The following is an 11,944-nucleotide window of genomic DNA, read 5'->3' as shown; positions in this document are numbered from 1 at the left end:
TTGGGCACACTCTCACGGGCACTGATTTGGGCACGCGAGTTGTTTCAGCAAGCGATAGCAGGGATTTGGGGTAATCTGAATGAAACTTTCCGATGTGGAATTTCACCTGCTCTTTTCTTTGCTTTTCAGGAGAAACTGTAGTTGGAGAAACTTTTTGCTTCTCTTACCATGGTCTTAAATTCCCTCTTTTCTGTAGATATTCGCGTAAAATGGGCCTTGCAAAGACGTAGTTTCCCAAGAATCGGCTCTTATCAGCAATAAGTGCAGTAAAAACTAAAGTTTCTTCCAATCTTTTATTCAAAACAAAGCTCCATTTCCTTTAAATTCCAGCTGAAGATCCTCAACCCCCTTCAGAGCGATGAATATCGGCTCAAATCCGCTAAAAGACAAGCCATTTCCATTCTGCTGGATTGAAGCAGGTTTAAGCCTCGAGCTCATCAAACGTATTAATGAAATTAGCCATGTTGATTAGCCATCAACATCCGCAAAATTTTCGAGTTTCTTTTAGTTTTCTTGCTTTATCGGAAATTTAATTCAAAATTTCTGACTCATAAATTGATTCTTTTCTTTCAAGAACTCGTAAACTGTTCGATTTTGTCAATATTCTGTACATTTACAACAATCAAAGGCTAGAAAGAGCAAAGAAAACTCAAAAATTAGGCGACTTTTATGAATATTTTTAATTTAACCGCTTTTTATTATTGAAAATTATAAATTTTACCAAGAAACTAAGCTCAAAATGATGGTTTTTTTTTACTAAAACGGCCTGTTTTCTGGGCTTATTGAAACTAATGGGAACTCTACGGAGAAATAGTCAAAAAAGAACATTTCTCAGTTCTTGCTTGCTTTCGAAACATTCCTTGTAATGACGATTTCTATTGGATTTAAGCAAAATTAAGCCATTATTATCAGTTCCATGTGCGCTTATTGGGGCTCGGGACTGCGCCATCGCGCGGTCGCGCGCCCTCTCCACCGAGCGAGCGAGCGAGCGCGGCGTAGCACCAAGTCCGCTTGCTTGCTCATCCACTGAAATCAATTTTACGATTTAATCACGACCAGATTTTAATTCAATAAAATACAACTCAAAATAGAAATAACCAACAAACCCTAACTCAAGAGATTTCCTAGAAGTCATCAGATGACCGAGCAAATCATCAAAAACGATCTCCTGCACTCTCAAATCCCTGGAGTTCCTAAACCTCCTGCTGTGATTCCGATGCCTTATCAGAACTTTCACAGTCCAGCTTTACCAGGTACAGTTGAGATTTTCTGTGTTTTCGTGGTGTTTGGTGTTCAATGTTCTTATTTGGCGAAGAAAACTTGGATTTTCTAAGGGCTTCCCAAGCGAAAAATGATGAATTTACGATAAAAATTGACTTATCACTCCTAGTTTTTCAAATAAAAGAAGGGTATTGAGGGTTAGAATGTGGATAAGGCTAGAAAATTTACTTAGATATCTCTCCTTTTCCAAACCCTAACCCTAACTTACAGTTAAAACTTCTATCTCAATAACTGATCTTAATCGATTGGGAGACCATTAAATTTAAATCCCATGAAATCAAATTATGATTTTTGTTTTGAATACACTCTTAAAAATTATGAAATCAACAACTATTCAATTCCAAATTTTCGAACCTCGAAAAAAAAGCTAAGTTCGTAACAAGCTCTAATTAGTCCAGGCGCGCCTTACACGATTAAATTCGCGTAAAAACTTAAACTCTAAACAACAGTGGTTTGGCGGTCAATTTGTCGTTTCTGATTTTTTTTTTTTTCGCGAAGGCAAAAATGACTTGTCGAGCAATGTTTTGGCGACTGTAAGCGTCCAGGTGCGTCGTGATGAGCCCATACAAATTAGCGATAATAGACAGACTTATTTTGACTAGAATTTAGACTGAAAACTTTGGGGTTGAAAATTTTGATTTTATAAAAAATGCTTTTGTTTTGGTGTTCCTTCTGCTTAACCCGTCCTGGCTTGATGACCAGAAATTTGGCAAAAAATGCAAACAAACGCTTTTTTCGCCAAATTTCTGGTCATCAGGCCAAAAGAGGTTAGAGCGAGATATGGTGATGATAGTGAAATGCATGGACATATGAATCAAGTATGTTCTAGCGAGCTCGAGCATTTGGCGTCCGTTTGAGATGTCTGACGGACTTAAAAGGCCCACATCTGTTGGTGACTCCATTTCTGGTGCAAGCTCCGTTTCGGAGCTTACTGTCGAAGGTGAGCACGTCCTTACTGTCTATAATTTTCATCCTGTATGAGTCGTTAATCGAATTTCCTTTATCTCATTCAGCCCAAATAAGTTTCTATTCCTGGAAAAATTAATTCCTATAATTTTTCTTTATAATTTCATTCATTTCTAAGTCTTGAATTTCAGATTTCCAAATTTGAACTAATCCCCTTGATCATTTTTGCCTGAAATTGAGGCAACCAGCTGGGGAGTCTTTCGCGTGGCGGAAGAAGGTTGAGAAGTTGTTTGTGGTGGGTGTTATCCGGCGCGCTTATCCGACCACTTTATGCTTTTCCGCTTTTTTCCTCTGATAGAAAAATAAAATTGAGATAAACAAACATAAATCCAGACTAAAGAGACTAAAACGACTGACTGAGATAAACTTAAACTTTCACTCAAGATAATAAGCAAAATCGATTAAAAATAAATTCAACATTTCTAGCTCTCAAACAAGCCCCGATAACGTCACTTCCGATTCCCACTCTGATGGGATCACTTCCCGGAATGCTCCCCGGAGCTCTTCCTCTTCTGGCAGCGAGAATTCAGGCGCAGGCTCAGGCTCAAGTACAAGCAGCTCAACTTCATCAGCTTCAGGTGGAGGCGCAAATCATGGCGAGACGAGAAATTCTTCAAAGAACTGCTTCTGCGAATCGTAAGTCGTGACATATTTGCAATCATAATCGCCGTCTTTCTAGAGCCAAACGCGTTGAATCTCTTGAACCAAACGAGCATTGTGAACAACGCCCTGATCCAGCGCCTTCAAAGTTCTTATCAATCGGCTCTCCTTCCTTCCGCGCATCCACCCGCAACTCAAGTCAAATCAGAGCCGAAGCCATCCTCCTCCGATTCAACAGGAGATCTCGACTCGCCAAAAAGCTCCATCTCCGTCGATCCAAAGGAAAAGGTCCAAGCAAGCGAAAAATCATACCAATTTGAAAGAGATTAACTCGCACGCGCACTCTTGTGGACCCTTGTGATAGTCGAATCGCAGCTCGCCGATCACTTCAGAGCCGTCCCGCTTAAACTTACAGTCCATTCTCTTGGCCAAACTTCAATCGCAAGCCCGAAATGCCTCCCTCAGCGATTCGACAAGTCCGATCATTTCTAATGCTCCAGCTAGTCCGTCAGAAATCACTCGTAAGTCTTTTCTTTTTAACTTCTTTTTGACTCGAAAAAATCTTAACCTGCTGGTGGTAGAAAAAGGCCTAAATTACGCGACTGGGTTAAGAAAAAGGGTCGGATTCGAAGATTTTCTAGAGAAATCGGCCACTGCGTGGCCGATACTATAAGTCGACCAGTAATAAAAAACCTCGATTCGGCAAGAATAGCCAAAAATTTAGAGTACTTATTATAAAATCGTTTATTTTCGTCATTTCCCCCGGCTGCGAGCGTCCAAAATCCGCCGCGGGGGCGTCATCTTCCGCCAGAAAATAATCAAAGCATTTTTTCTCGAGCCGAATTTATATTTATCATTATATTTCCGTTTTAGAGAAAGCGGAGTCGGCGTCTTCCCCACCTCCTCTCCCTCTTCAGCCCGGATGCTCCACGCCCTGTTCGAGCTCAATGACGTGCTCGAGTAGCAATCCAGCAACACCGACTCTTTCCCTTGGCCCAACTCTCGGCGGCGTGACAACGATTGCCCAGGATCTGTCCCAGCCGCAGCCGATGTTCTCCTGTCCCGTCTGCCAAAAAATCTTCACCACCTCTCACGGGTTAGAGGTGAGTTAAACCCTTATATAATCCGCGTAATGTTACAAATCACAAATGCGCGTGTAATTCCGCTTGTAACACTGACTCGCGCACACACCGAGCTGTCGACTTACCAATCCAAGCGGCTTTTTAACGCCTTTCTAAATCGAATCTCAGCTAAAAACTAAAGTTTTAAAAATGAAAAATGCAGCATTTTTCTATTTTTAAGTGACCGTAAAAGACTTGAGTAAAAAATTGTTTAGCTGATTGTGTATTTTTGGCTCGAAAAGTCTCGTAACTTCTCAGTCGGGAATAAATCTGATAAGGCCCCTCTAAATCACGTGATATGCTGTGTCAAATCTGTAGCAAGCCTAATCCGATCCAGAAGATATTGCCAACTTGAGGTTATCTATAGCCGGGCTGATCTGACACGCGCTGGAATTTTTCGAAATTCCGCTTTAAATTTTTTAATCTCGTACTCTGGCGCGCGTCGGCGAATCAGCGCGCGAGAAATCACGGCTCGAAGCGCCACCTAGCACAGATTCTCAGCGGTGATTTGATAAATCAGGCTCCGCGGCGCCGCTTTTGCCTCATTCCGGATAAAAAGAGAAAGTGGGATGAGATAATCCCCGCAGGAATCTTGTTTTCAAATATTCTTGTTTTCAGGAATTTTTTTCATAACGTGTTGAACGATTTTCCCCCTTTTTTTAATAAAAATCGACCACAAACTTTGATTATTACTGAAAAAGCCACAATTAGATTTTAAGGGTGTACCGTCCGGTATTCAAGATTTTTCGCGAACTCTTTCGATTTGTTTTTGGATCACAGAAGATCCCTCGCTTGTTTCGATTTTTTTGGCGTTTGGATTTAAATTTACGAATCCAATTTGCGCCCAGAGCGGGCTGTGTGTATAACACATTAGCGCAGTGGGCCACTTTTTTCGCAAAATCCTCTGCGCCGCCATCAATCCCATTTTGACGATTATCTTCCTTGCGATTTTCGTAAAGAAATGATGCCAATTCTTGACTTTTTGAATTCAGATTCACTCTCGTCGGGTGCACGGAATAACGCCTCAAATACGCACTTCGCAGATCGAACTTGGAGTTCATCAACCCTCGGTTTCAAGACACAATGGGCTCAAAATATTCCAGTGCCATATTTGCAACAAACAATTCAAGCGGAGCTCTACTCTGTCCACTCATCTTCTGATTCACACAGATACACGGTAAACCACAAGAATAAGATTTTTTATTCAAGTCGAGAAGCCGCTTGCGGCTTCGAGTAAAAAAATAAGCTAAGACGCGCGAAGCGCGGCTTTTTTCAGCCTAAAATGCTGCAATCTATTTTAATATTCAATCTTTAAAAGACTGATTAAATCGAGAAGCCGCTTGCGGCTTCGAGTTCCAATTGGAAAGAAGCCGCGCTTCGCGCGTCTTCGTTGATTTATTATTCGAAGTCAAATTTAGGAAAAATTTCTAGTGATTTTGCTTATTTAGCTATATTTCAGGCCATTTCCGTGCAAATTCTGCGGCAAACGATTCCACCAAAAATCAGACATGAAGAAGCATACCTACACCCACACAGGTACCACCACGTTCTTCCCTTTTCTCCTCTATTGAAAGCAATTTCGATTGTCTTTTGAAATCAAGCAACAATGATTAAATCAAAATGGCGCTCCGTGTTTTCCCCAAAATCACACGCGACAAGAGTGAGACTCAAAATATTATATTTTCGCCAGATTGAATTAAATTAATTAATTTTGAAAGAAAGGCGAAATTTGACAAACTGCTCTGATATGCCGACACCTGTTGTTTTGCCGCTTTTTCAAATGTTTTCGAAAAATGGTTTTTGAAAATGTAATCTGAAGCCGGAGGAAGGTCCTACTGAGCGGGTGGATATACGAATCAGTTGTTGTGGTCGGCTCGGGCGGTCGGTTAATCCAGCTGTGGCGATTTTTGGGAAAATCCCTTCGAGACAAGATTTCGTCGCCCCGATGGCGCGCCCGCAACAATCACTTGTCCCATCCGGAAATTGCTTTTCAGATTAACCATTTTCCTACATTTCCGTTCTGGAAATAAATTAAATTTAGTTCCATTTCTTCGCCAAATCGCAAAATCGCGAAATTCGACGCGATCGGAAGGGTTAACCTTATTTTCAAGATAATTTTTATCTTTTTATTTGCATCGCGATTCGCGACACCCTTATTCTTTACGAGGGCGCGAGACAAATGAAATCAAAAAGCCACCTGCGGCTTCGAGAAACGAGAATGAAGCCGCGCTTCGCGCGGCTTTCTCTTCTCAAACCTCCAAGCCGCAGTCGGCTTCTCGATTTAATTTGTCTTACGGCATCGTAAAGAATAAGGGTGTCACTTTAAAATTTTAAAAAAAGTGAGCCTGAAAGCTGGGATTGGTGATGTCTACCGCCCGTTTTCGGAACTTTTGTTTTGAAAATATACTGCGCTGTATATTTAGATAATCAAAAAAAGGGGCGATACGAAATTCGTTAGATTGATTATCAAATTAGATTTTTTTCGTTTCGTGCTGCGGATTTTGGCTTTTTGATAGAAGAGGTTTTGAAGTTTAAGTATTTATACGAGTGGAGATATAGAGAGGCGCGGTCTGTTGATAAAAAGGAAGTGAGTACTCGAGCCCGCTCTCTGGCGAAATCCGATCACGGCAGGCGATTATCACCTTCCACAGCGGGTGATTGGCTATTTAGTATTTATGTCGCTTTATCTCTTGACAAGGTGGGGCTGCGCGCCGACTGCGCACGAAAAATGCGATTTTAATTTTACAAAAATCGGATTTCGGATTTGTTGAAGTCCAAAATCTGCAAATCGCAGATGATTTCGCACCCGCGAAAATGCACACCCTTGTTTTGTATTCTTATCAATTTTTGGCAAATAACCAGTTTTGTACTAAAGAATAAAAACATAAAATTTACGGGGGACAGGAATAATTAGCCTTTTTTCTGTAGAAAGTTACCAAAAAATTGGTAATTTTAACCTGTTTTATCAATTTTCTTTTTTGGCAGAATGTTTTCTGAAGAAAAATCGGCGCTAGAAAAAATCCTAGAGTGCGGTTTTGGCGGCGCTAAATAGAAACGTAAATTGAGATTTTTGTGGGCTCGGTTTTAGCACTTTTTTGAGTGCCACTGAATCTGGATTTGCGAATTTTTGGCGATTTATGATCCCCACTAATTTACACCACAACGGCAAATATTTTTACACCGCCGGCGTGGAGGCTGAACAAACCATACTAATTATATAAATTTCTAGTGCCGTAGGTAGTTCTAGTGACTTCAGGAAAGAGAGAGAGAGGGAGATTGAAGGGTTTATTTGGGGAATTAATGTTTTTGGCGGGGATTGTGGCTCCGTAGGTGTCAAATCGTAAACATTGTTGCATAAATAGAAACGTCTTTTTTGTTTAATGTAAAATTCTAGTCGCAACACGTACAATGAAGTTTTTGATTTTCGCCTGTTTTGGAAACAATTTGCTCAGCCCGCCCCATTCCAATTTTCTTCTCCCCCAAATTTGTTCCTAACCATTTCTTTCAGGGGAAAAGCCGCACAAGTGCCGTGTCTGTGGAAAATCCTTCTCCCAGAGCTCGAATCTCATAACGCATATGCGAAAACACGACAATATTGCTCCCTTTGCCTGCCGAATCTGCCCAAATACTTTCCAGCGAAAGGTAAAATTCAGCTCTTTCCAACCTTTTTCTAACTAAAAAATTCTTCAGGTCGACTTGCGACGCCACGTGGAAACCGACCACAGTCTAAAATTCGAAGGCTGAAGATTATTGTTGATAAAATATTTCTTCCTTCTCCCATTTTCTGCTTCATTTATCTATTTTCTTTATTTTATCTGATACTATCCGCCGTGCGCCTTCTTCAAAAGAAAACAACACAAAAAGAAAACGACTAGAAACAAAACTGTAAATAAATCAGATGCTAAAAATTGAACAAATCTGCCTCGTGGATTCTGATTTAGCGGCTGAAAAAAAAGCAAGGCTAAGACGAAAAAGGGTGGAGAGGTTTATCGCTCATCGGAAGTGGCCGTTGTTGCTAAAACAGTCTGATCCGGCAGAAACAAAACAAATCAAAACAAACGTTAGCCCAGATTTTCCCGTAGAACGTCTTTCGTAAGCAGATTTCTATTTTTGAAATTCGCCGTTATTTTGCTCTTGTCTTCGTTGATTTGAAAATTGATAATTCGAGGCAATAAATTCAGAATCCGGAATAAAACCTCTGGAATATGGCCGATCGGATTTGCCCTTTCCTGAAGTCAGCCAAAAGCTAGTTATGCTGTTATCCTTAGCTGGAATTGTCTTCCCGTGCCAGATTGGGCGCACAATCGCGGAAATCAGAAATTCTTGCAGAGAGATTCAAATTGGAAAGGCCGAGCTCCGTTTAGGCCGGGCGTTGCCAAAAACCAAAACGCATTGTAATGCAGACCGCACGGAATTTGTATAAAGTTAGAGCAAGATCTCAGCCTCAGATAAAAACCACCGCGCCAATTCAATATCAGCATTTATTCAATTATACATAAATTATTATATATAATAATATTTTAATAATAAATATAATATAATATGTATATATATATATATAATAATATTTTCAATAGAAAGAGGTGATTCTCCTAATTCACCTTATTTGTATTGCTCCAATGGTTCATCATGACTGTACGAAATTCCGCCTTGTCTGACTTGGGGATTAAGAAAAGTCAGTTCATGGTATCAGAATCAATGAAAGAAATTTCAATAACGAGCAGGAAGACTGAGGAAGTTACGCTGCCCAGATGGTGAACTGCTGTGAGGAAATTTTAGCATTGTGTCTGATCGATAAATGGTTATTTCTACCAAAGGTCTTCAAAAGTAATCACATGTTTTCGTTTTGAAATCAGCTGGGGATTTCGAAGGCATGTGGCTTGGGATGGGCCCGTTTGAGGTGCTAACGATGGCTGACGCGGAGCAGCGGCCAAGTTGACCTTATCACTTTCAAATCGCTGCAACAGAGACAACACGGCAGAAATTTATTTAGATTTTTATTTTGCCAAGAAATTATGATAAGAGAGCAATATGGCGAGCCAAGGCCGTTTACAGAACAAGATGAACAATTTATGGTTGCAATGAGGTAAATTTTTTCGAGCTAAATTAATAAAAAAGGGATCTTTCTGATAAGAAAAAAATCTTAGAATTTTTTTGAATAATAAACTCGGTTAAAAAATCGATTCGGATTTTTTTTCCATTTTCAAATCGAAAAGGAAGAATAATAAGTTCATTTCATTTTGGATGGAAACTTTAAGAACTGCGGATATGAATCAGACCAGGATATTGCTTCACGAGAACCCCGATCTGATCCAGCTCGATGGATTTCCATCTTCTTCTGGCTGGAGGGACTCCCCCTTGTGCCATCTGGTCTACTTCCGTGAGAATCCAGAACAACGTGTTTCAGCTGTGGAATACTTGATCTCCCGCGGCGCTGATATCAATTATGTCAACTCGAAGGTTCAGAAGTTTTCGCTTCTGCAAGTTTTTAGAATATTCTCTAGGGAAATTCAGTGCTGCAAGTGGCGCTGTCTGAAAATCACGGGCCACCCATTGTGGCCATTTTACGATTGCTAATCTCAAACGGAGCTGTCCTCAAGTAAGCATCTCCAATGTACCGATAGGTCTTCTCTTCAAGCATCTCGAGTCTAACCCTAACTTACATCTACTGTTAGCCACGTTGGCGGTCGGCTGATCTCAGTAATCTGGCAAGCTGCTCGTCGCTCAAAAATGGTGAAATCCATCATCGCCGCTGCGTTGAGAGATCGACCGCACCAGCTAGAATCGTTGCTAGTTCGGTAGGACCAAAAATAACATCTGTTGACAGGTTGAAAATGAATTGAAAATTCAGAGGCTCAGACTCCGACCAGTTTTGGCGAAACATGGTGGCGATGACTTCGCTTGGATTTGGAAATACGCTAGAGAAGACATTGGCGAAGTTGGACAAGGTGCTTTTGAATGAAGGATTGTTGAAGGTCTGCGGCGATGCTGGCTGGGACAAGGGCGACTTTAACAATGACCGAGTCATTCTCGCCAGGAAAGGGGTCATTTTTGCTTTTGAAATCAAGGAAGAGAACGGAACTCCGACAGACAAGAAAATCATAAATATCCGTCTCCTAACTTTCCAAGTGTTGAAAAATGACGCAATTTAGGATTAGACAGTCTTGTTTTCAACCGTGTTTTCGATCATCTGATTTAAAAAAAATCTAAAAAAAGAATCCCGAAATGAGAATTTTACTGAACCTCGGTGCCGATGCAGAAACTGAAAATAAATACGGAAAGAGCGCGATTCAAATTGCTGACATGAGGAATCGAGGCAATCTTGCTGATTTTCTTCAAAATCCAAATCAACCGGAAGAACCACCGGCTTTGAAGCGGCAGCTGACGATGGAGAGGATTTTGAAGGATAGACAGAATCGGGAGCAAAAGGTAACTTAGCGCCTCTAAAAATCGCTTTTCATCATGTTTTCAGCTCTTGCGACAACGAGAGCAACGTGAACAACAACCACATCCCCTGTCCCTCTTCGACAAATACAACCAGCGTCGATCCTCACAAGAGTCCTTGGCCAGTCCTTCTTCGACCCGTCAGCAAGTTGACCTCCGCGGCCTCGGGCAGAGCAAGAATGACCGACCCTTGGTTACAAAAGGTCAAATGTTGAAGCTCAATGTCCCAAAATCTGCAGTTACTCGAATGTCCCGTCGAGAATCGACTGACAACATGAGCGATGTTGTCTCCGCGCCGAGTTCTCCAACAAACTCGACTTGTTCCAGCTCGTCAATAACGATGAACGGGTACGGCCAATCCGCAACGTTGCCGAGAAACTTTCCAAGATCGCCTCAACGATCACTGTCAAACCCGGCCTTAGACACGGTGACGAGCCCAGGTCAACGAGGACCGGTAGTAAAGGGTCAAAATAAAATTGAGATGAAAATTGGCCAGCGACCAGAGAGAACCTTCCTGCCCAAGGAACCACTGATGAACTATTCTTTGCATAGGTACGAATCGATAAGAATTTACATTTTCATACCAAAAATCAAGTGAGCCTGAAGTAGCGAGTAACGGACCCATGGGAGCTATTCAAAATCAACGAATTGTAGAACTGATGACAAATCAAGTTAAAAATCTGCAAGTGCAAAAGCAAGGCCTCGAAATGGCGATGATGGAGATGAAAAATGAAATAGCGAATGAAAGGTAAGCACTTAAAATTGATGTTCAAATTACAGGCCCAGTTCGCCATTCAATTAATAATTTAATCAGGCAAGTATTTCATCGTGAGAAAGAAAAATGGATGCGGGAGATGAATCGAATGAAAGCCGCGCAAGAACTTGAGAGAAAAGAATTTGAACGCCAGAAATACATATTCACGGTTTGTGATCTTTATTTTCATTTTTTTATTGACCTTCATGTTTCAGAAAAAGTTGGAGTACAAAGATAAAGTTCTTCAAGATGCACGAGGTGTTCTGAGCAGCTACGATGATCTGGATTTTGACTAGATACATGAGTTCCTTTGTTCAATAAAGCGAAAATTTCAAAATGTTTCAATCCGCCTTACACTACTTCTAAGCAAATTGTTAGATCGTAGCCTGTCAACCTTTCTTTGAAAATGAGCAGATAAGCTTGAAAGCTCAGGAATAAAATTAAAAAAATATTTTTACAATGACGTCAACAAAATCAAATGTTTTATTTCTGAACTCTTTTATTCTACAGGGAAGCAGTAGCTTTCACAAGTATTTGCGCAGCGATCCGGCAAAGTTTCAAAAATAACTGCATCCGGCATGTAAATATCATTTCGGTTAATGACTTTTGCCGAGGTCACGTGAGTTCCATTCCACTCAGCTCGCTCAGTTGCAGAATTTCTGAGAGTATAACAAATTAAAATAAATAAAAGTCTCACCCATAAGCTCCAGAGAATGACAAAAAATATGAGCCGAAAAAGATGTTTGAGGTTCTTCTTGTCGGCTGAAAAATTTAATCA

General features: G+C 40.8%; 4 protein-coding genes across 4 annotated transcripts; all 4 read left to right on the top strand.

The window, feature by feature from the left end:
- The first annotated feature begins 1,043 nt into the window (after nt 1-1,043).
- On the top strand, nt 1,044-3,177 carry LOC145702034 (uncharacterized). The gene is made up of 4 exons (XM_081779245.1): nt 1,044-1,253; nt 2,111-2,221; nt 2,674-2,883; nt 2,927-3,177. The coding sequence occupies exons 1-4, from the start codon at nt 1,139-1,141 to the stop codon at nt 3,175-3,177; spliced, it is 687 nt and encodes a 228-aa protein (XP_081635371.1). The 5' UTR covers nt 1,044-1,138.
- Nucleotides 3,178-3,194: 17 nt separating this feature from the next.
- Nucleotides 3,195-7,828, top strand: LOC145704344 (uncharacterized). Its single transcript, XM_081781798.1, has 6 exons — nt 3,195-3,368; nt 3,721-3,950; nt 4,961-5,145; nt 5,428-5,504; nt 7,477-7,610; nt 7,659-7,828. Exons 2-6 carry the CDS (start codon nt 3,795-3,797, stop codon nt 7,710-7,712), a joined length of 606 nt encoding a protein of 201 aa, XP_081637924.1. The 5' UTR covers nt 3,195-3,368; nt 3,721-3,794; the 3' UTR covers nt 7,713-7,828.
- A 1,015-nt stretch (nt 7,829-8,843) lies between these two features.
- Nucleotides 8,844-10,120, top strand: LOC145702601 (uncharacterized). The gene is made up of 5 exons (XM_081779839.1): nt 8,844-9,054; nt 9,227-9,428; nt 9,473-9,567; nt 9,644-9,766; nt 9,820-10,120. The coding sequence occupies exons 1-5, from the start codon at nt 8,984-8,986 to the stop codon at nt 10,118-10,120; spliced, it is 792 nt and encodes a 263-aa protein (XP_081635965.1). The 5' UTR covers nt 8,844-8,983.
- LOC145702600 (uncharacterized) lies at nt 10,100-11,538 on the top strand. The gene is made up of 5 exons (XM_081779838.1): nt 10,100-10,397; nt 10,441-10,964; nt 11,008-11,160; nt 11,227-11,335; nt 11,382-11,538. The coding sequence occupies exons 1-5, from the start codon at nt 10,194-10,196 to the stop codon at nt 11,460-11,462; spliced, it is 1,071 nt and encodes a 356-aa protein (XP_081635964.1). The 5' UTR covers nt 10,100-10,193; the 3' UTR covers nt 11,463-11,538.
- Nucleotides 11,539-11,944: the final 406 nt, after the last annotated feature.

The sequence above is a fragment of the Oikopleura dioica genome, chromosome PAR, assembly GCF_907165135.1.
Source record: "Oikopleura dioica chromosome PAR, OKI2018_I68_1.0, whole genome shotgun sequence".
Taxonomy (NCBI): Eukaryota; Metazoa; Chordata; class Appendicularia; order Copelata; family Oikopleuridae; genus Oikopleura; species Oikopleura dioica.
The sequence above is the reverse complement of the archived record's forward strand: the minus strand, read 5'-3'. Positions and strand labels throughout refer to the sequence as shown.